A 25,209-nucleotide genomic window follows, 5' to 3' on the forward strand; every position below is an offset into this window, starting at 1 on the left:
ATAAAGTAATTTTGAGACTTTGAATTTTTGTTTGGAGATTAGTGTTCTTGAGTTTATAATTTTGTTATAGAACATAATTTTTGTGTTATTTCTTTATTTTTATATTTTTTGTTGCCTAGGGTCAAAAGGGTCTTTTACTTTTATTTAACTGGTGTAGAGATTTATTAAGAGAGGGTGTAGAAAGGAAAAATAAGCAAATTAAACAATTTGGATATCTAATAAATTAATATTATGTAAGTGTGTTAGAAGATTTAGTTGTTGTTATTTTAAAAATTAGTTAAAATAAAATATGAGATATAATCTTGGTGGATTTAAAAATTAAAAGAAATATTATTATTAGAAAAAATCATTATTAGATATTGTAGATTTTTTAAAAAAAAATTAGTGGTTATTTTTTCTAGGATTTTAAAAGCTAAGTAAATAAAAGTAATATATTTTATTATGTTAAAGCTGAGTGAATAAAATAAAATAAAAAAGTAGGAAATCGAACTACGTTGATTGCTAAATATCTTTTCGTAGTTAATTATATAAGTATGCAAATAATATAAGAACAAAGGGGAGTTATTTCATTTGTTACATAAATAAGCAGTAGTTAATTATAATAAAATAATATTCTAAAGAGTAAGTTTATATATTGAATATATATAAAAGAAATTAAGTTTACGTAAGTGATATATTATATTTATATATATATATATATATATATATATATATATATATATATATATATATATATATTAAAATAGGTGGACTAGGCATTTATTTTCTTTTTATATTTTATATCTTATAAAAGTTTCCTCTTTATTTTTCTTTGTTGTAAATGTTTGTATTTCAAATTTTTTAAGCTTTGACCATACCATGTTTGATTAGAGGTGAGAGAAATTTTGGTTGTTGAGATGTGGATGGGGTATACTTCTAGGTCTCATTAGCTTTAGGAAAAGATGGAAAGCTTAAGTTTCTGTTTCATAGAAACAGAGTAGATTTAAGGGTTTTAACTTTTTTAGAATTATTACTTTGCTTAGAGGTAAGTAAGGGCTTGGGTCGGATGTTTTAAGTAAATAAATAAATAATTAAATAATAACAGCAAAACAGAAAACAATATTAGAATGGAGATATTTAAGTGATATTTGGGGTAAAACTTAGGGGGATTTTCCATTGAAATCGTAGGGATATAAAACACGAAAACATAGAGATTGTATTAGGAGAAGCCGTGAGTGTCGAGAGAGAAATCACAAACCGTGGAGAGTCTTGTGTCTTGGTTGGAAAGTAGCGTTTCATAGGGTGGAGGTGAAACCTATCAACATCGCTAGGAGTCAAAGGGAATTTCTGGAGAACCTCTCGGAAGCAAGGTAAGGGGAGGAACTAGTTATATTGTAACACATGATTGGTTTAGGGTTTTGATAAGTGTTTTTATGTTATAGGAAAATATTTTGTGATGTGGTATAATATGTTTCCTTTTTGCTATGAAGTTTCGGGCTGGATGGGTAATCATGATATCAGTCATTTTCATAATTTAATTGATGGGATTGAGGGATTTTTATTTATTTAAAATAAATTATAAAAGTTGAATATTTTTACATGCTGTGGTGATATTTTATTGTAGTAATTTTATATGATTTATTTGATGTATTAGTATTTTTATAAGTTGTTGTGGTGTTCTATATGTTGAGTTGATGTTTATGAGTTAAAAGTATTGGGATTGTGTTTAAATCGATAATTGGTTCACTAATACATATTAGTGAGAATGTGAATTAGTTTATGATTGGTGAGTTAGCTATAGTATTGAGACTATGCTTGAAGGGTAATGAGAAAAACGTTATAAGCATTATGATTGGTGAGCAATGTATGTTATTGAGAATGGGTATTGATGTGTGATGTGGACATGAAACTATGTTATTTCCCTGTACTGTTGTCAGTCATGTTTGAGTTTTTCGTACTACGCTACGATAAGAATGTGATGTGGTGGACTCTCGTTTACGAGATAGTGATTCGAGTGTCACTTCCCTCTGCGAGGGGAGGTGGATGTCTCGCCCAAAAGACTTTGGCTCGTGCTTAGTATAGTGCACTGGTGCGTGTAGTGCCAGTGTTTTTACTTGTTAGTCCTTGAGAAGTCGGGGAGATAGGTCGGAAGTTGCGATGGAAGACGACTCGAATTGTCCTGTTGAGGAACAGGTACCTGTTAGTGATAACAGGTCATGAAGACACAATAAAAGGAAACGACATTGGGTCATGAATGGATTGGTTATGATATTGATGTTGTGATGAAATATGTTATATGTTTATATTACTCCGTGATTAAAATGAAATATGCTTTATTGTGTGTTATGATATTTCTGGTTGCTCACCCTGAAAGTTGTGGTTGTTGTTTCCACCTACGATGATCGTACCTGTACGGGAGTAGATGACATTACAGATAAAACTAGATTGAAGTAGCTGACGTGAGAGTTGGGATATCTAAGTTCGGGGATTGATTATTTATTTTTAGAAGTTTTCCGATTTGATACTTTTATGTAAAAGTGATATTCTAAGATTTTCAAACGATGTTTATAGTCATGATATAATTTCGCCCGTAAATTGAATTTATTATAGAAAGGTTTTGAAAAAAATTATACCGTGACATTCCGAAAAAATCCAGGTGTTATAGTGGCGATGCGAACAGACGAACTCGTGAGAGGAAGAAGAATGTTGTGGTGGTGGCGGCGCGTTTTGGTCTCTGTGGCGACGACTTTATGGTGACGCAATGATGATGGCAGTGGTTGCTGTGCGACGGCGGCCTTGGGCGAGCTCATGGTGGCCGGTGAAAGTCGCTAGGTGGCTGCCATGGAGGAGGTAGCGATGACTAGGGTTTCTTGATTTGGGAATTAGGGTTTCAGTGGGGTGGAGGATGATGACGTAGCAAGAGCATAAGGTGGCATGTTCTGATTGGTTCATTTGGTGTGAAGAGGATTAATAACGTGACAACTTCTCAATGGTCAGATCTATGTGTGGAGGATTTGGACACGTGGTAGAATTTGGTGGTGTCTGATTTAGGAGGGGTGGGAATATGAGACTTAGGGGGTGTAAGGGTAAAATCCGACTATTGGGTCTAGTTTAGAAAAGGGAGGTGTATGTAGGGAAATTTCTAGGGTACATTCAGCCCTTTTCTTGAATAAATTGAATTTAACTTTGGGCCTTTAATTTTTTGCACATTTGGACCAATAAACTTATAATTTCAGCTGCATAAATAAATATTAGAACATCCAAGAATAATTTATGCGCTAAAACTTACATTTTACGTCTCTTTAATTTCCAAACCCGACAATTCCAATCATTTCAAAACCACTTAAAATCAACCATTTAAGCACAAATATCTCATCAAAAATTTCAATTTTAAGACATAAATGTGGGCATAAATATGCACTCATCAGTGTTCCATAGCTAATTGGCCAGACTCAACCCTCGCTAGAATACATTCTAAAGGCGCAAGGCTTGAATATGAGGATAGCCAAAGAGATCAAGGATGAGAGGTCTCATACTTTACATTTTCTTCTTCAACTCTTACTTTCGAAACAGTAGCAATGCTCCCCGATTTTCATACTGATCATTCATTGATATCATCACTAATCAATTTTCTCAGACTGTGTCTTTGAAACTGTATTTAATCCCAGACAAGTTATAAGTAATATATTTTGAGGCAAGGTATGAAGTTATAGTTTAATGCAATACACCATTGCATCTTCATAAATTCCAAAACCATGTATGCAGAAACTAGAGCTTAAGATCAGTGGTTATACTCACCTTTAAATTTCCTGCACATTGCCCTGTCAGGTATTGGAAGAAAATCATCAAAAGCAAGTCAACTCTTTACCTTCAGAAAGGGGATGGGAAAATAAGTGAAGATCACTTTCATCCTCTCTAAGGATCTTTTGACTAAGATATTCTAATTTTCCTCTTAACAAATCCCAAAACTGTTCAGATTCAAAACCTTCCCTCTGTGGTTTGGTTGTGATTCAGAAAATTACCTGGCAAACACGAAACTTCCTACCCAATATTAATAGATTAACGTGTCAAGATTCTAACTATTAGCAACCACCCAGACTTGGTGTAGCGAGCAATAGTTCCAAGCACTCAACAAACCAAACAACATGTTAATGCTTCTACTCTAATAAGTTGCATGAACCAAATTTATTACCTCACAACATACTCTTAACATAAACACAAACAAAATAAACTATATGTTGAATCCCATTATTGATCTTTATTCTAAGCACTTAAAACCAACTTATTCCCAAACTTAATATTCAATACAACACCTATAATATTACAGATTTTGGACAAGGTTTTCAACTTTGAAGGAACTTTTGAAATAATTTTAAGATGGATAAAATGAAAGAATTGATTGTCTAGATGGAGAAAGAGTAAACCTTAACGTCCTTGGAGAAGCGAGAGAGCAAAAAATTCTCAAATTCCTCCAAGCTGAATTGCTTGCGGCGTGTAGGTTCCAACAAATATCTCGAATCGAATCTAGATTCCAAGCGAAACACCAATACGCAAACACATTCACTATTCCAAGTCAGATTAAGTTAAACAATCTTGTATTCATAAATTTTAAAATATTGTAAAAGGGGCTTATGATGCTACTTAAGTTCAGAAGTAGTCTTGTTTCCAAAGAAACAAATTCTTGTTTCTTTATTTTAAACCTTTGAAAATGGGGATCATGAATTAGAATTTACAAATGCACGTTCCTAACTTTTATCTAAACATAGCCTAAATCTTTCATTTGTTACCACAAAATATAGCAAAGATAAAACAAAATCACTGACTAAGACTTCCAATTTTGGAAACGACACATATCACACAAACAACCAACAGAGTTACAAAATTCACTTGTTTTGGCAGCAAGTATAAACCACAAGAGTGTGAGTTCCATTAAAGAGTAAGCAACACTCGCCGACAAGCCACAACCACATAAGATCAAAACACAAAGACTGATCCAGTGGTTGCTAGAGCGGCAATGGCAGCATCTCCAACGATCCGAGAGGCTCCTGAAGCTCTCTTCCAACCCAAACCCCAAGACATTGTCAATTTTGCATCGAGAATTCACGATTCAGTTACGTACTCCCATTGAATTGTTGAAAATGACCTAGGTGAGGCATGGAGGTTGGAGGCTAGCACACTTCAGTTAGAACCCTAGGTGAGGCGCAACAAGGAGGTGCTCCCGGTGGCTACTGCGGAGGAGGAATGGTCATCGATTGACGTACGACGGCTCACGAGGGTTTAGCTGTGGAGGAGCAAGTGGCCCTATGATACCCACATTGGTGAGAAACCTTGAAGATAAAGTGCAACGACGAGAATGAGAGTGAATAACAAATCTCGAAGGAGAGTGAACGTGAAATATCGTGACTGAAATTGAAAAATGGAAAATTGGGGTCAGAAATATTACGACAGGTTTTTGAAAGGAAGCTGATATTTTAACAACTACTTTGACACGTGTCATCATTTCATTGGTTTGTTTGAATTTATTTTTAAAAAAATATTTGAAATGGACCTATCACAAACTATCACGTATGCGTTCTCAAAAAGTTATCAAAAAAGAGTTGTTAAAAAACTTTTTCCTTTAAGCGCTAGTTTTGCCTGTTTTTCACTTTTTTTCACTTGTTTTTGCCTGTTTCAAAAAATAAAAAAGAAATTAATATTGGCGCTTAAAATGAGATATTTTTGGACCCTTTTGACGTCTGATCTTGGGGTCCGACGTCTAAAGAAAGATTTGACGTCTGATTTGGGGAGGCCGATGGCTAAAGGAGGATTTGACGTCTGACCCTGAAGGAACCGACTTCTATAGTGACGTTTTATTTACAAAAATGTCATCGGTCATTTTTTACGTCAAATTTTCGGTGGTTGTTAAACTGCCTTTTAGTCACCTAAAGCAGAACAAAATTGGTCCCCATTAATGTAATATAGGGCTGACCAAGATATCAATTCATAGACTCGACAAAATTAAATTTTGAAATGTAGAGTTAAAACCTTGTATTATTTACTAACTATTACAATGAAACAAGGTAGGGACACTAAAAGAATGAAATAAAAAAAAGAATTAAAACTAAAATCTGCAAACTATTTAAAAGAAAAAAGAAAATGAAATGGAAAGAAATAAAAGAAAATAAGAGTCTAATTACCTAAAACAGAAAATAGAACCTAAGTTCCATACCTAACATGATTTACTGATTTACAAAGACACTAGACATGCAAAGTGTAATTAAAATCCTAAATGCTAACCAACTTGGACAAATGGTGAAGAATCCATGAAATTGAAATGTACACTGAAGCAGAACTTGAGTAAAAATAGAGAAATTAAAATTCAAATCAAGAAAGAAATAAAAAACCTAAAAACTAAAAGCATAGAATCTAACAATGAAAGTTACAGTGCAATATCAGAGTACCAAAACCAAAATCCAATAGCTGGAATCATAGCACAAAATCTTAAATTGCAAAGAAAGTAAATCAATAACAGAAACTAATTCTAGAATCAACTAAGCATCATAAAGGAATCAAACGGAAGCAGAAAATGTAATTGCGAAAGGAAAATCAACAGGAATGAAGATTTTATTAAACATAAAATGAAAAGTACAAGAAATTTCTATCGTAAAAGCAATGCCGAGATACTCACGAGTTGTCACCACCGTGACTTTTTCGCTTAGTTGATGTAACTGAATGGTGTAATTTAGATTTCATATTAACACTGCGTTCGCTTAGTTCGCTTTTATGAAAACAGGGTTAACCTTCGCTTAGTTGGTTAACTTTGTTGGATTAGAGGTTTGAGTTGCAACTTTATTTTGTTGATCTGTGATTGGAAACATTGTAATTAAGTTAATGACCAACCATTTTTATTATGTATGTGATTTTGTTTTGCATTTTTGTATTCATATTTCTGTTTGCATCCGTGTTTTAATTTAATTCATCGCATTCACAAACTTTTCAACAAACCTCCCCCCCCACTTCGTGTCTGACCTAATTCTCGAACCACATTTGGTTCTTGAGAGACGACCTAGGAGTCACTTCCTAGTCTATACTGCATTTCTCATATGCAATCAAATTTGTATGGGCCGCGACACCCATCAGTGGGCCCATTCCACTTCACCAGTATAACCATGCCCACTGATAATACAATAAACATGGTGATGAATCTTGTGTTGATTCATCTTGTGCAGGGAAATCAATTTCATGGTTTGTCAAATGAAAAACCCTATGATCATTTGACAACGTTTAGTGAAATTTGTAATACTTTCAAGATGAATGGAGTTTCGGATGAACGAGTAAAGCTTAGCCTGTTTCCTTTCTCATTGGGAGGTAGTGCTAAGACATGGTTGAACTCCTTTCCAGAGGGAATGTTTACTACATGGGAGACTGTAGCATCAAAGTTTGTGAACAAATATTTTCCAAAATCTAAAGTCACCCAGGGAAGGTTGGAGATCTCATCATTTAAACAGGGCATGGAGGAAACTCTCGGTCAAGCCTAGGAAAGATTCAAAGGCTTATTGAGGAAGACATCAGTCCATGGTTTTAACAAGACTACTCTAGTTCTTGAATACCTTGGAGGTTTGAACACTCAGTCTAAAATGATGTGTGACGCCTCAGTTGGAGGTGATATCAAGAGGAAGACTGAAGATGAAGCTTACGACTTGATTGAGAGTATGACTGCTAATGAACAGGAGACGTACAGTGAAAGGGGCGCACCCGTGTAGAAGAGGGGAATTTTGCAGTTGCCTGTAGATGATGCCATGCTACTCAGAATCATCTTTTGACTCAAAAGCTAGATAATTTGACAAAGATCCTTTCTCAGCTTCCTAAAGAGATTAGGAATGTCTCCAATGCACAACTTTGTGATTTCTGTGGAGGTGACAATATTAATGGTCAATGTGTTGTGCCAGAAAATATGCAGCATGAAGCAAATTATATGGGAAACCAGTTCCAGTGTAGGTAGGGGAACTTCAACCAGGGCAAACCTAGCCAAGATTGGAAAAACCATCCTGGTATTGGACAATCTCAGAGTAACCCATCTGGGCAATCAGGAGGCTTCTTTAATAACAGGCAACAACAACCCTCACCCTTGTGGCAACAAGTGAGTCAGTTAAGAGAGAGTGTCAGAAGCTTCAGTGATAGATTTGATAAATTTTTAAAGGTTTATCAGTCTCATCAGGCAAGCAACCAAGCCAGTTTCAGATCTTTGGAGATGCAAATTGGTCAACTATCATAGAGGGTAGAGATCACAAAAAAGAATGAATTTAGGGCTAATACTGATGTTAACCCTAAAGAGGAGTGTAAAGTTGTTGTGACAAGGAGCAAAAGAAAAGCAGAAGAGGAAGTTACTAAGATAGAAAGTAATGAGGATGATGATGAAGAGATGAATGAGAATATGGAGAGCGAGAGTAGTGAGGGAGAGGAAGAAGAAGAGAGGTTGGAAAAAAATTTTGAAAGTAAGGAAAGAGAAAGTCACCGTGAGCCATTTAGAGAAATCTTTAACCAGGTGATTGTTGTACCTTAAATGAAACTCTTCCTCAAATTCCTGTTTACTCTAAGAAAATAAAATATCATCTTGGAGAGGTGATAGATCTTGATGAAGAAGAACAGGAAATTGCTATTCAACATAGAAAGAAACATCATCTACCAAAAAAGAAGGATCCAGGGTGTTTGACTGTGCCATGCGTCATTAATGATGTGGATACAGGAAGGGAAATGATAGATTCTGGATCTAGCGTTAATATGATGCCTTTGAGTTATCTGAAGAAAATTAAAGGGCTAGTATTGAAACCAACTAATATTTCTCTGACAGTTGCGGATGGTTCTACTAAAAAGCCAATTGATAAGGTGGAGGATGCAATTGTTCGTATTAAGCAACTGAAGTTCTTGATGGAAAAACTTCACTAATTCTGGGAAGACCTTTTATGAGTACTTCTAAAATGGTGATGCGTATCCATGATGGGAAAGTGATGTTAAGAGATTAAGAACATGTGTTAACATATAATGGCTCTGACAAAATAAGAATAAGGAAAAGAGCTAGAGTCAGAAAGTTGGAAAGGGATGCTGTAGAGGTACTAATACTGACAGTTGTAATATTTTGCAGGTACCTAAAGAGGAAGAGGTAGATAAAGGAGGAACAACCCACTCAAAGGACACACCACTCCTACGTGGTTCAAAAGTAAGATTTAAAAATAGGAAGTGGATTGTGAACAAACTTGAAGAAGGAGGAACGGTGAAGATTAGAAGACCATACTCCAAAGCAATTAGAAGAGTGGATAAAAGACAGCTGATGAGTTGGGTTGATGAAGATCCCAACCGGAATAGGAAGACATGATGTAATCTGAATGAATTCCAATTGTTGTAAAACAATTTTTTTAGTTTTAGGGGTATTTTATTTTGGACATGTAATTTTTGGATATTTAAACAATTTCTGGGTAGCATCTACTAAGGAATGCTAATTTTTATGTATCTACTGAAGGATACATGTAAGCACACCTACTGAAGGGTGTTGGGAAGCACTTACTGATGAATGGTAGACAGGTTTGGGTCAGGTTCGTGACGTTAAACAAGCGTTACCTGGGAGGCAACCCAGTTGATTATTTCTTGTTTTTAACTTTGTTCTAAGTGCATTAGATGTTTGAATGTTGCATTTGAGAGGGGAAAGGCATGAAATTGAACAATTGAAGGTTGAAAATAGGTGCTACATGGTTGAATCACGCAAAAGCAAGCCAAAAAGAGGAAGTGATCTTTCACGCCCACCGTTGAGCGGTGCATTTTGCCGCTAAGCAGTGACGGCGCAGACCACGCTTGGGCTTTTAAAAGCTCAGTGTTTTTTGTGGTCCTGCACTTTTGAAACTCCTCTTTGAAGCTCGCCCAAGCGTTCTCTGTGAAGCCTAGCACCCAATTTTCACTTTCAACGGTTTTCCAAAGAGATTTCCTCACTTTTTCTCATCACTCATTCACAAAAACCCTATTTTATACCATTCTCTTGTCAAAAGTTTGGGGTTTTGGTGAGAGCTTTGCATCGGGAGGCATTCATCATCAATTGGAAAGAAATCTTGCAAGCATTTAGTATCTCCACTCAACTAAGTTGTGCAATTTCATTCCTAGGGTTTCTAAATTTGAAAATTGATGAAGAACATGTGTAGGAACATGATAAATTAGGGCTTTTGATATCTATGCATGATTTGATGAAATAGAAACTGTTTGAAATGATTGAATTGCATAACTTTGGTCTACAATGATAAAATTAGTGATAGAGTGGAGATTAGGGCACCTTGAAAACGATTTTTGAAAAACCTTTGTCGCCGCCGCTGAGCGGTGGCACGACAAGAGGCAAACTGCTGAGCGGTCTTCTTTGACGCTGAGCGGTGAGCTGTAGTTTTGTCTGAATGCTTGATTTTTTATGCAAGGACGCTGAGGGGCCCTATTTTTCCCTCAGTGCTAGCCTGTACTTGGTTTGGAATTTGATTGATGATGTGCTAACCTCTAATGATGAATTCTTGTGGTCTTTTTGAACGTTATTTTATGCAGGAATGTCATCATCATCTAGAAGGATGAAAAATCCTAGCACCATGAGGAAAGAGCCTGAGAGGCCACATATATTATATTCTCCTAGATTCCACTCTAGGAAACATAAGGAGTACCATGTGACAGTGCAAAAGAGAAGATTACTGATGGAAAGGAATTCAACTTTTATCCCAGATTTGGCTCCTGAGTTTAGAACAGAGATCATTGATAACGGATTAAAGTACCATTATTTTCTATGTAATTTTGATACTAAAAGCACCCTTTTTGACTTAGAAACTTGCTTGAACTCATATTTTCAGTCAATTGTGTGAATAAGAGAGTTGAGGTTGATTTTAACTGCTTTATAACACATTCCCCTTGTTTTAATATAGATTGAAGCAATATTGAAAGAGGAAGTGAAAAGCCATGAAGATGGAGCCAAAAAGGGGTAAAAAAGGCATCAAGAAGGGAGAAAACCCGAAGCCCAGGTGACCAGAACGCGAAAACAGCGAGCTGAAGATCACCGTTGGTCGCCCGGGCGACGGACCCGACGCCCGGGCGACAGACACTCGTAGCCCAGGCGAGGAAAACTTGCACCCAAGCGCTACATGAGCCTTGATTCGCGCTTGGACGAGCTCCCTACGATGCTTGAGCGTGAATTAACGTGGATCGGGCCCTGTTTCTATTCTAATTTGATTCTTTTGGACCAGGCCACACTTTGGGACGTGTTTGGCACTATTTGAAGGACCCTGGGCTCTAGGTTTTGGATCCCTGGCAGAAGCAAGCATAGCAATACATTCTTAGCCTACTCTTGATCTTCCGATCTCCTTCTTTTCTTCCATTATTCATAGAGTTCCCCCACGTCTGTGGGGAACTAACTTCTACTTGTTGTTGGGGAATGATGTAACCTTGTGAACTCTCATGTATTTGAATTTGTTCTTAATTCCATATGCTTTATTTCATTATTTGTTAGAGTAATTCATCTGTTTTATTCTTGCTTATACAATAACATTATATGTGAGTTGCATGAGTGTCGGGAGGTTCCTTACAATTCAGGTCCTTGTTGAATTACTCCTAAGGGTTATATTGCTCAGGGATGAGGGTATGAGTCTTAGTCGTCTTAACCTTCATATCTTTTTACTGGGAATGCTAGGGATTGCATGAACTGGTAATTAGGGACATGCTGATTGACCGAGGGATCGGGTTTAAGTGTTTTCGTGAGGGACGTTAGCATTAATGAATAAAGAGGAATTCTTATATACATGAGAGGAAACTTGGTGAAATCTAGCCCCAACAACATACTCATCTCATATAAAGCAACATCCATTCATCTCTGTGTTCTTTTGCTAGTGATCACTTTTATTTTGCAACCAAAACCATTGATCTCATTTACTTTTAAGTCTTAATTAATCTTGTTTTCACACAACTGTTCAGCGCCGAGAGTCCTCTGGGATACGATACTTGGTCTTACCATTTTATATTACTTGTGCGACTCGGTACACTTGCCGATTTGCCCCAACAAGTTTTTGGCGCCATTGCCGGGGACTCACGGTTTAAGCTAGTCTATTTGTGTGAATCTTGATTAATTTTGGCTTTATTTTATTTTATTTTATTTTTTCCATTTTTATTTTTCAAATCCATAATTTCCATTTTTGTTTTATTTTTGTTTTAACAATCTCTCTCTAGAATTTTTTTGCAAGATGCAGACAATGCAAGAAATTCTCAACCACTAGTGGGGATCTCATTCAAGCATAAATCAGAATTTATATGAGCAAGTTGGAGGACTATTCACTTGTCCACCACAAGCTGATATCACTAAAAAGCTTGAAGAGACTCTCCAACAGTTCCTTAAGGACTCTATCTGATTTCGGAAAAATATTCTAGCCTCATCACAAAATTTTGGGGCTTAGTTCAAGGTCCTAAGTCAAAAGCTGATTGAGTTTACAAACAACCAGAGGCCTCAAAAGGAATGCAAGGTAGTTGATACTAGAAGTGGCAAAGTGTTGAATGAGAGAGAGGAGAAAGAGAGACTCAGAGAATATGAGAGAAAAGAGGAAGAAAAAAAAGGGAGATTGAGAGAAAAAGAAAAAATTGAAAAAGAAAGTGAAAAACAAGAGAGTGAAAGGAGAGAGAAAAAGAAAAAAAGAGTGAGGAAGAGAATGAGAGAAAAAAAAGAGAAGTTTTTGAAAAATCCCTTCCTTACCCAAAACACTACTCTAGGAAGGATAAAGAAAAGCAGTTCGAGCATTTCATGGAGATCTTCTAGAAATTAGAGATCAACATACCTTTCTCAGAAGCCTTGCAGCAAATGCCTTCATATGCAAAATTTTTGAAGGAACTCCTCTCTAAAAAAAGAAAGTACATTGAGGAGGAAACAATTGAACTACAAGGAAACTGCAGCACCATCATTCAAAAGTCAATTTCTCCCAAATTAAAGGATCCAGGAAGTTTTACTATCCTTTGCACTATAGGGAACATCTCTGTGGGAAAAGCACTTATTGATTTGGGAGCCATTATTAATCTTATGCCACTTTCCATGTTCGAGAAGATTGAAGGCTTGGAACTTAAGCCTACCAGGATCACTCCAACTAGCAGATAGATCTCTAAAATATCCTCATGGGGTAGTAGAAGACGTGTTAGTAAAAGTAGACAAGTTCCTGTTTCCTGCTGATTTTGTTATCATGGAAAAGGAAGAAGATGTTCATGTTCCTCTGATTCTTGGGAGACCTTTCATGAAGACTGCAAGAGTTATAATTGATGTAGAAAATGGCAAGCTAAAAGTCAGAGTACAAGATGAAGAAGTGAATTTTGATTTCTTCCAAGCCATGTCTCCTTCAAGAGATGATAAAGATTGTTTCCATCTTGATACTCTTGACAAATTATGCCTGATTCAAGAAAATGAGGTATGTGATATTCCCTCTCTGGAAGAAACTCTTGATGATCCTTATGAAGAAGTGACTGGGGAAGACTTGGATGATGTTGAAGAGTTAAGAGAAACCCCTTCATTGAACTCAGAAAAAAAAAATCAAAGAAAGAAAACCAGAGCTTAAAATGCTACCTCCTCACTTGAAATATGTGTTTTTAGAAGAAGAGGGAAAGAAGCCAGTCATCATCAACAATTCTCTCTCAGTGAAGAAGAGAAATTAATAGAAGTGCTTAAAGTCAATAAAGGAGCCATTGGATGGTCAATCTCATATCTCAAGGGTATAAGCCCAACTTATTGCATGCACAGAATATTCATGGAAGATAACTACAAACCAGTGACTCAACCACAAAGGAGATTAAATCCAGTAATGAAAGAGGAAGTGAGAAAAGAAGTGCTAAAACTACTTGAAGTTGAAATCATTTATCCTATCTCTGATTGTATATGGGTAAGCCTAGTATAGGTGGTACCAAAGAAAGGGGCATGACAGTTGTCTACAATGAAAAAAATGAACTCATTCCCATAAGAACTGTCACAGGATGGACGATGTGAATTGATTACAGGAAGCTCAACAAATCAACAAGAAAATCATTTTCCTCTCCCTTTCATGGATCACATGTTGGAAAGATTGGCAGGTCAGGCTTTTTATTGTTTTCTGGATGGTTATTTAAAGATATAATCAAATTGTGGAGGATCCTAAAGACTAGGAAAAATGACTTTTACTTGTCCTTTTGGAATTTTTGCCTACAGAAAAATGCCATTTGGATTATGTAATGCATTGGCCACTTTCTAGAGATGCATGCAAGCAATCTTCACAGACTTAATAAAAAAATGCATTGAGGTTTTCATGGATGATTTCTAGGTTTTTGGTAATTCCTTTTAGCAGTGCTTATCCAACCTGGATGTGGTTCTCAAAAGATGCACCCAATCCAACTTGTTCTCAACTGGGAAAAATGTCATTTTATGGTTACAGAAGACATTGTTTTGGGTCATAAAATATCATCCAAAGGAATTGAAGTGGACAGGGCCAAAGTAGAAGTCATTGAAAAAATTCCACCACTTACTAATGTGAAAGGAATTAGAAGCTTCTTGGGACATGCAGGTTTTTATAGGAGGTTCATCAAAGATTTTTCAAAAATTGCAAAACCACTGAGCAACCTCCTTGTGAAGGACGTCCCTTTTGTGATGACTGAAGAATGTCTTAAGGCCTTTGAGATCTTAAAAGAAAGATTAATTTTTGCTCCTGTAATTATAGCTCCTGATTGGAATCAAAACTTTGAACTCATGTGTGATGCCAGTAATTATGCCATAGGAGCAGTTCTTGGTCAAAGAAAAGAGAAGGTTTTCCACACTATTTATTATGCAAGTAAAGTTTTAAATTAAGCCCAGTCAAATTATGCCACCACAGAAAAGGAGTTTCTTGCTATTGTATATGCTTTGGAAAAGTTTAAATCCTATCTCATTGGGTCTAAGGTAATTATCTACACTGATCATGTAGCCATAAAATATTTGTTAGCAAAACCAGACTCGAAACCAAGATTGATCAGATGGGTGCTCTTACTACAAGAATTTGATGTGGAAATCCATGACAAAAAGGGGAGTGAAAATGTAATTGAGGACCACTTATCCCAACTGTTGAATGAGGAAGTCACTTGCAAAGAGACAAAAATTTGGGAGTCCTTCCTAGATGAGACGCTCATGTATATCCAACAAAGGTTGTGGTTTGCTGACATGGCCAATTTTAAAGTTGTAGGAGTCATTCCGGAAGATCTTACTTGGCAACAAAGAAAAAAATTCTTGCATGATGCTAAACAGTTTGTTTGGGATGATCCTTACCTCTTCAAGATTGGAGCAGATAATCTTTTGAGACGTTGTGTGACTAAAGAGGAAGTGGAAGGAATCCTATGGCACTGTCATGACTCACCTTATGGGGGACATTTTAGTGGAGAAAGGACAACTGCAAAGGTGCTACAATCAGGATTTTATTCGGCCAACTCTCTTTAAAGACGCTCATAACCATGCAATAAATTGTGATAAATGTCAAAGGAAAGGAACCATCTCTAGGTGTCATGAGATGTCACTGCAAGGCATCTTAGAAGTAGAAGTTTTCGACTGTTGCGGTATAGACTTTATGGGACCCTTCCCACCATCCTTAAACAATGAATACATATTGATGGCAGTCGATTATGTGAGCAAATGGGTGGAGGCACGAGCATGTCCCAAAAATGATGCCAACACTGTCATAAAATTCTTGAAAAGACAAATTTTCTCCAGATTTAGAACACCCAGAGTGCTCATCAGTGATGGAGGATCTCACTTTTGCAACCATCAGCTTGCGAAAGTACTAAAGCATTACGGTGTGAAACATAAGGTGGCCACACCTTATCACCCTTAGACAAACGGGCAAGTTGAAGTTTCCAACAGGGAGATAAAAAGAATCCTGGAAAAAACAGTCACAACTTCAAGAAAATATTGGTCTCAAAGGTTAGATGATGCCCTGTGGGCATACAGAACTGTAATGAAAACAACCATTGGATTGTCTCCCTTCCACATGGTCTATGGAAAAGCTTGTCACCTGCCCGTAGAGATGGAACACAAAGCATTATGGGCATTAAAATTCTTAAATTTTGATCTTGGAGACACTGTAGAAAAGAGAAGAAGGTAGATTATTGAGTTATAGGAGATGAGACTGCACACCTATGAATCCTCTAAGAATTATAAGGAAAAGGTTAAATACTACCATGATAAGAAGTTGATCAAAAGAGCATTCATGCCAGGACAGCAGGTGCTGCTATTCAACTCTATACTTAAACATTTTCCAGGAAAGTTGAAGTCCAAGTGGTCAGGTCCGTTCCTAATAAAAAAAAATCTTCCACACGGAGCAGTTGATTTAACAGATCCAGGCTCCGAAGACCCACAAAGAAGCTGGATAGCCAATGGACAACGCCTGAAGCGATACATGGGTGGTGAGGTGGAGCGCCTCTCCACAGTCATGCAACTGGTTGATGTGACATGAGCCTATTGGGTCAAGCTAGTGACGTTAAGGAAGCGCTTGCTGGGAGGCAACCAGTGCTCTGAACCTTTACTTTCAATTTTAATTTTTAGTTTGATTTTTTAATGTGTGTTTCCCTTTTATTTTAATTTTTGTATGCTCGGCTTGAATGAACTGATCTGCTTTGATTCAACTGTACTCTGTTTAGTGTGAGAATTTTGCCTTTTGAAAATTTTAGTGTTTGATTGAGGTTGAGATGATGCATGATAAATTTGTGAGACAGGTGCTTAAGATAAAGTTTGATTAAAATACTGAGTAGGTTGTTTTTCTGAATTTGAGAACTTGTGAGTTTACCTGTGTGAGTTTTGAGCTTCAGAGTTGTTTTTGAATAATAGTTGTTACTCTGAAAGCATGAATAATTTTACCCAAATTTTCTGTAATTAAAATATTTGCCTGCAGGTTTCATATGATCAAGGCCATCTTTTGTTATCCTTATTCTTCTGGCCTTCAAAATATTTTTGCTCACTGAAAAGACAACAATTTGTTCTAACCTTTGAACCTTGAGCCTTATGCATGTTTTGAAAAACCTTTTTGAAAAATCTTTACCTTGAGTTAAGCTGAGAACATTTGATGGTGTACTGATAAAGGTTCAAGTTTGGGGTTACCAGGACACAAAGCACCTCTCGAAGCAGTGAGCAATCAAAAGTGAAAAGTAGAAAAAGGCAAAAGAAAAGAAAAAGGTGAGAAAAGAAAAATTCAAAGAAGAAAAAGAAAGAGCTCACTACAAGGGAAGGCTGGGAAAAAGATAAGAGAGTTGTTCTTGAAAGAAGAATTCACAAATGTCTCTCTTGAATCAAGGAACTTTGCTAACAAGAAAAACCAAATTCCTTCTTAGCCAACCAAGTTACAAGCCATGAAAAGTCTTTGTGATGACAACCTGGTTGTGAGTATGTTTGATTGTGGTTAAATGAAAGGCAAAATTAATTTATGTGACATTGTAACAACAGAGAGAAACACCAGACCATACACCTGTGAGTTGAGTGAGACACTTTTGAATGCTTGAGTGATATATTTTTTAGTGCTTGAGTGACACACTGTCCCTGGTGAGGAACAGTTCTCTGAATTTCTGATTGCATCTCTGCTTGGTTGATTGATCATTCTTAAGGATAGAACCTNTTAAATGCATGGAAAAATTTGCACATCTTGACTGAGATCTGATGCTAAACTTGATAAAAGTGAATTCTTGTGTTGAAAAAGTTTTGAAAAAAAAGTTGAGTCATTGTAGTGATTGTTCTGGAAAGTTGTGTGCAGTTTGTTTGCTTGAGGACAAGCAAAGTTCTAAGTTTGGTGTTGTGATAACGGATTAAAATACTGTTATTTGCTATGNAATTTTGATACTAAAAGAACCCTTTTTGACTTAGAAACTTGCTTGAACTCATATATTTTCAGTCAATTGTGTGAATAAGAGAGTTAAGGTTGATTTTAACTGTTTTATAACAAATTCCCTTTGTTTTAAGATAGATTGAAGCNATATTGAAATAGGAAGTGAAAAGCCATGAAGATGGAGCTAAAAAGGGGTCAAAAAGCCATNAAGAAGGGAGAAAACCCGAAGCCCGAGCGAAGCCCAGGCGACCAGAACGCGAAAACANCAAGCTGAAGATCACCGCTGCTNGCCAAGGCGAGAAAAACTGGCGCCCAAGTGCCACATGAGCCTTGATTCGCGCTTGGGCGAGCTCCCTACGACGCTTGAGCGTGAATTCACGTGGATCGGGCCNTNTTTCTGTTCTAATTTGATTCTTTTGGACCGAGCCGCACTTTGGGACGCGTTTGGCGCTATTTGANGGACCCTGNGGCTCTAGGTTTTGGATCCCTGGCAGAAGCAAGTATAGAAATACATTCTTAGCCTATTCTTGATCTTCTAATCTCCTTCTTTTCTTCCATTATTCATAGAGTTCNCCCATGTCTATGGGGAACTAACTTCTAGTTGTTGTTGGGGAATGATGTAACCTNGTGAACTCTCGTGTATTTGAATTTGTTCTTAATTCTGGATCACAAAATCCTTGAGTTAAGAGAGTTATTTACATTTATAATTTAAGCACAAACTCTCTTTAAACAACCAATCTCATCATTCCCAACTTTCCCTTTTCTTTGCATTGAGCTTTTCTTCTCATTTTATCTTCTTTCTTTTTTTATCTTTTCTATATTTTTCATTTTTTTATGTTTTGCTCAACACATTAGTTCAATGCTTATCTTTTTCTTTCTCAACTTTCCCAACAGCCCNAAACTTNAACCTTTATCAATACCACACAATAATTCTCAACTTAACTTAAGGTAAAGATTTTCAAAAGGGTTTTCACATANTGTTTAAGGCTTAGGTTCAAAAAGGGTAGAACACGTTGTGCTCTTTTTAATTGGGACAAAACTTTTTGCATTGACTAAGAAAGGGCTAAATAAAGATGGCCTTGATCATATGACATATGCAAGCAAGTGATTTAATCATAGAAACCTGGGCAAAGTCATTCATGCTTTCAAAGTAATAGCAATCATTCAATCAAAAACTCTGGAGTTCAAAACCTCACATATGCTAATTTCAAGTTCNAATACATAGATACACATCCTGCTCAATATCACAATCACAATCATGTTATCATGCATCTGTTCACACATATTGTGAACCACCAATTGTATATAGCATCTCATATATCATCTCGACATCAATTAATATAAAAGCCTCATCAAGCATACTCATAACAAATCATCATCAACCCATTGCATTAGATATAAGTTTTAAACCAAGTACATCAACACCTATTCTAAAAACAGAAGCAAATATAACATAATTTAAAAAGATAAGTTTAGAAAACTGGGTTGCCTCCCAAGTAGTGCTTGTTTAACGTCACGAGTCTGACCCAAACCTTTCTAGCACTTGTCAGTAAGTGCATACCTTTCCAACACCCTTCAGTAGGTGTGCTTCCCTGTATCCTTCAGTAGATGCCTAAATCTTCTAGCATCCCTCAGTAGATGCTATCCCAGTAGCATTCATTAGTAAATGCTAACAGTAACATCCATCAGTAGATGTCTATTCATCGTCCTCTTTCATAACAACATCCATCAGTAGATGTTGTAGAAGCATCCATCAGTAGACGCTATCATCACTACCATCACAAGCAACATATAACCTAAAAAAACTTAAACACACAAAGAAAAATCAAATCCAAATCACACAAATAATTAAAAAGAAAAAGTTAGAAACTGGGTTGCCTCCCAGCAAACGCTCTTTTAACGTCATTAGCTTGACCCGGTAAAGCCCAAACACCCATCAGTAGGTGTTGATATTCTATGTTGGCGTTCTTCATTCCTTCATGACACCAACAAAGTTTTGGAAATTTCCTTGTCACCAACTCTAAAGACTCTCAATCTCAAGAGTGCGCTCTGTTTGCTTTGATAATCTTGACAACCCATAACCTATTCTGAAATTTCATTAGTGTGCCAAGTTTGGGCTTGTCACTTTTCACATCAGGGTATTGGTGAACCAATTCTCCTTCCTTATCTGCCTCCTGATGATCTTGTGCTCCTAGTACAAATTTTATCCTGCACATACTAAAGAACACTACACTAGAACACAAAATTAGCCCAAAAACAAAAATCAGTAAAAGATATATATTTTTTTTTCTTTTAAAAAAAATAAAACAGTAAAAGATATTTTTTTGTTCTTTTAAAAAAAATAAAACAGTAAAATAAAAACAAAAAGATAAAAACAGAAAAATAAAAACACCCCTCAGTAGGTGTTGATTCTCTTTGCTTGATATTCTTATCTTTTTCTTCTTTCTGCTGAATTTCTTGAAATAATTAAGAACCCCAAGCACTTGTTTCCATGTTTCCATCATAGGAACTTTGATCTCCAATCTCTTGAATGGACCACATAAATTTTTTTTCTTTCCTATGATATTTCTTTTTATGAGGAAGGGGTTTTGCATATGATCTTTTCTTCTTTCCTTTCTTCCTCTTTTTCTTAATCTCCTCCCTCAAATTTCTTTTTTTCTCTTTTCTTCTTTTCTTCTTTATTTTTGCATATTTTTTCTTTTTTTCTTTTTTCTCAACCACTGCTTTTTCTTCCTCACTCAACCTTTTCTCCTCTATCTTTACCTCTTTTATCTCTATCTTTTCCTCATCAACAACCTTCTCTATTTTTATCTCTTCTCTCTTTTCTTCCTCTCTTTTCTCATCATCTCATTTTATCTTCTCCTCCTCTATCTTTTCCTCATATATCTCTATCTCTTCTTCCTCTATCATTTCCTCCTCAATAACCTTATCATTTTCAGAGATAGTGGCTTGACATTCCTCTTTAGGGTTAACTTCAGTATTAACCCCAATAATACCCAGAGACTTCAACATGCAAGAGAGTTGTTCCTGCCCTAAACATTCTTCAGCTTCCCCCAATGTTTCTCTTCGTACAAAAGATTGTTTTTCTTGTAAACATTATTCGGCCTCCCTCAAAGTTTCTTTCTGCAAAGAGAATTGTTTCTTATGTAAGCGTTGTTCAGCTTCCCCTAACGTTTCTCTCGGCAAAGAGGATTGTTGCCCAAATTGGCTTTCATACATATTTGAATGAGGTTCCCACCAGTGGTTGAAATCATTTTGGTAGAATTGAGTGCCCATATAATCAACTTCTTGTCCAAACTGCATCTTGCAAACATTAGGTACAAAATCCTAGAAAACATTTATTAGAACAAAAATAAAAATAAACATAAAATCAAGTCAAAGTTAATCAGTTTACACTACTAGATAAATTAAACCCCAAGTCCCCGGCAACGGCGCCAAAAACTTGTTAAGCCCCTGGCAAGTGTACCAGATCGTTATCAAGTAATATAAACGGGTAAGTCCGAGTATCGTTCTCCCAAAGGACTGTTAGGCCTTAACTTTCGTGTAACCTAATTTTATAAGACTTGAGAAAATAAATAAATTTTTCGTTTTTAAATGCAAAAACAGAATTAAACATGCAAATGCAACGAATCAATGGTTGAGGAAAAACTATGGATGAATGGTGTTGTTGGGGTTTACAATTTCATCTTATCCACTCTCATATATCTACTCTTCTTATTTAATTCACTTGTTTATCTAATTGCATGCAAACTTTCTTGGTCTACCCTTAACCCAATCCCTTGGTGAAAAGAGCCTACTATTAATTACCGGCTTGCTATCCCCAGCCTCCCCTAGTAACTAATAATGCATAGCGAACGAAAGCAAAATACACTTGATCTCCTTACCCCTATCCCTAGGCGGTATTAGCATAATCAAGGAATTTCCCATCAGTTCATGACATTACCATATGTCCCCATATCAATACAGACAAATGACTCTTATTGAATGAGTTAAACAATAAAAGCATTAAGCATAGATGAGAACCCAACAATTGATAAACAAGTATATGACAAGCATATGAAATAAATAAGAATTTGGATAAATGAGAGTTTCAAAAGATTACATTGTTCCCCAACAACAAAGGGTTTAGTTCACCACAATCATGATGAACTAGATGAATTGAATGGAAATAATGAAAAAATAAACCCTAGATTTGGTATATTGGAGCTCCTACATCCAAAATCCTCCTCCAAGGATTGAAAAGAGTGTTGTGTCGTCTTCATCTGCTAAAGATTAGGGTTTCAAGTCACACAGGGATATTTATAAGCCAAAAAGATAACAGAAAGATTATAGAATCCGCAATATAAAAACTGACAATCGCTCAGCCCCTAATTTGACCGCTCAGCGGTTTGCCCCTAATCGCAGGACCGCTCAGCGCCAAAAACTGACCGCTCAGCGCCCTAGTCAATCGCTCAGCGCCCTGGTCAACCGCTCAAGGCTCTGGTCAACTTTTCTGGTTGATTGGTTGACTTTTCTGGTTGACTGGTTGACTTTTCTGGATTCTGGTTGACTTTTCAGCACTCCAACCATTTAATACTTCAACCTTTCTTTCAATTCATTCCAAAAACATACAAAATGAAGGGAAACAAAGCATAAAACCAAGAAAACCAACTTTGACTCTCTTATTCTCTAACTTAATAAAAATGCATGATTTCAAGCTAATTCTAAGTCATGAAGGGTGTGATTTAATATCAAAATCAAGTATGAAAATAACTGTTTTTCAACCGTTATCAGCTGGCTGCAAAAATTCTTCAAGGACGTGCTCATAAAACATGTCAAATCTTGGTGGTTGAGCATTATAAGGAAAAAAGAAATTACCGTATGTAGAGAACTGATCCATGCTTACCAATTGCTAAACCAGAATAAAACCAATCAGACCTCTAAAATTTCTAATACAAAACTCAAGCGAAAATCTATCAAAGAAAAGAAAAAAAAAACTAGACAAGACTAACCTAACACTCTAAGACTTAACTCGTCGAGTCCTCGGCAACGGCGCCATTTGTTAAACTGCCTTTTAGTCGCCTAAAGCAGAACAAAATTGGTCCCCACTAATGTAATATAGGCTGACCAAGATATCAATCCGTAGACTCGACAAAATTAAATTTTGAAATGTAGAGTTAAAACCTTGTATTATTTACTAACTATTACTATGAAACAAGGTGGGGACACTAAAAGAATGAAATAAAAAAAAGAATTAAAACTAAAATCTGCAAACTATTTAAAAGAAAAAAGAAAATGGAATGGAAAGAAAATAAAAGAAAATAAGAGTCTAATTGCCTAAAACAGAAAATAGAACCTAACTTCCATACCTAACATGATCTACTGATTTACGAAGATACTAGACATGCAAATTGTAATTAAAATCCTAAATGCTAACCAGCTTGGACCAATGGTAAAGAATCCATGAAATTGAAATGTACACTGAAGCAGAACTTGAGTAAAAATAGAGAAATTAAAATTCAAATCAAGAAAGAAATAAAAAACCTAAAAACTAAAAGCATAGAATCTAACAATGAAAGTTATTGTGCAATATCAGAGTACCAAAACCAAAATTCAATAGTTGGCATCATAGCGCAAAATCTTAAATTGCAAAGAAAGTAAATCAATAGTAGAAACTAATTATAGAATCAACTAAGCATCATAAAGGAATCAAACAGAAGCAGAAAATGTAATCTCGAAAGGAAAATCAACAGGAATGAAGATTTTATTAAACGTAAAATGAAAAGTACAAGAAATTTCTACTGTAAAAGCAATGTCGAGATACTCACGGGCTATCACCACCGTGACTCTCGATCAAGAACCAAAGAATCCAGCAGCTACACTAAGAAAAAGGCATAAACCCTAACTACTCGCTCTCAAAATCTCTCGGGTGGAGTCTGTCACCCTTCACCACACACAAAATTTCGCGGAGTCTGTCACCCTCTCGCGATTCCTACTAAATTCTATTTACATTCCCCTTTTATAGGGTTAGAGTTCAGAAGGAGAAGAAAAACCTTGACGCTTCACTCTCGTCTTCAATCGGACGGTCTCTCTTCATTTACTTCGAGTGTCTCTCTAAACCCTCCGATCACTTCAGCGTCCTCTTTGCCAGTTCAGCTTTGGTCAGCCACTTTCGGGCAGCTCTGGTCAGGTCGCTTCTGATTATGTAACATTTGGGGCATGGGAGCCTCTTTCTCTCGCGCATGAGCCATAGCTCGAGGGAGCTTTCTCCAAATTGAAAGTGCTCACGGGAATGTTCTTTTTTTTTTCTCAAATGAACTGCTCTACAATGACCCCAACTGCTGCCTCCAGTGAAACTCACCGTTTCACTTAAGCCCATCCCAGCATTGGCAGCCCAATTAACTTCTTCAACACCATCCCAATTAAATCAGCAGTAGTGGTGGGCCAAGTGTGCAACCCAATTTATCAGGGCCCAATTTAATTGCTTCAGCAGCTTCAAACAAAATCAACCACCAATTTACTCCAATGGCAGCAACGTTCCAATTTGCTTCCAATCAATAGACGAATAGGCCCAATTTCTTTACCAATCCAGCATCTTCTATGACCCAATTCATTTTCTGCAGCACAAAGCTTCTAATCAGCAGCTAAATTCAATGCAATGGCCCAATTTGACTTTCAGCGTCCCAATTTCCAACCAAAACCATTCAATCAAGATAAGCCCAGATGACCACATGCTTTCCTGCAATTTAACTCAGAACACATCAACAAATAAGAGCAAGGCATTTCAACAATTAAAAATAAAGGAAAATATTTTTATTAACACATTTTTTTAGAAAAAATTATTAATTTTCTAATTATTAACAAAGACTAAAAATTATATCTAAAAACCTACTTTTAACTAAAATTTTACAAAACCTATGATTTAACAGAAAAACCAAAAACTAATCTAATTCCATACAATTAAGAACAAAGATGAACTAAAAATTATTTCTAAACACAGAAAAATAAACAAATTTAGAGTGTTATCAGTGGTCAAACGTTATACGGTGACGTTAAAGGCCATTTTTCACTAGTGTATATACACTTATAAGCAATCTTTCTTCCCAAACAATCTGAACATAACTTTCTTACCTCTTCCTTTTCTCTCTATTTGCAAAGAAGAAAATATTGGGTTAATATAGTTACCTAATGAAGAAACTTTATATTTAAAGAGACACATATTGAGACGTTAATAATAAAAAAGGAGCTCACTATTAAAAAAACTGGTTTTTAACGCGCCGTATAGGCATCGTTTTTACAAAAACCGCTGCATATGGAGACGCGGTGGCATTTTTACAAATTCAACGACCTTATCGGCCTTGGTTCATAGGGAACCGAGGCATAAAGCGCGTATTACCTCGGCTAAAATAGGACCCGAGGCATAATG

At 36.2% G+C, this 25,209-nt stretch overlaps 1 protein-coding gene across 1 annotated transcript; it reads left to right on the forward strand.

The window, feature by feature from the left end:
* Window positions 1-16,112: 16,112 nt before the first annotated feature.
* On the forward strand, window positions 16,113-16,445 carry LOC106760753. Its single transcript, XM_014644175.1, has one exon. It carries the CDS (start codon window positions 16,113-16,115, stop codon window positions 16,443-16,445), a length of 333 nt encoding a protein of 110 aa, XP_014499661.1.
* The last annotated feature ends 8,764 nt before the right edge of the window (window positions 16,446-25,209 follow it).

This window comes from Vigna radiata, chromosome 1, assembly GCF_000741045.1.
Source record: "Vigna radiata var. radiata cultivar VC1973A chromosome 1, Vradiata_ver6, whole genome shotgun sequence".
Taxonomy (NCBI): Eukaryota; Viridiplantae; Streptophyta; class Magnoliopsida; order Fabales; family Fabaceae; genus Vigna; species Vigna radiata.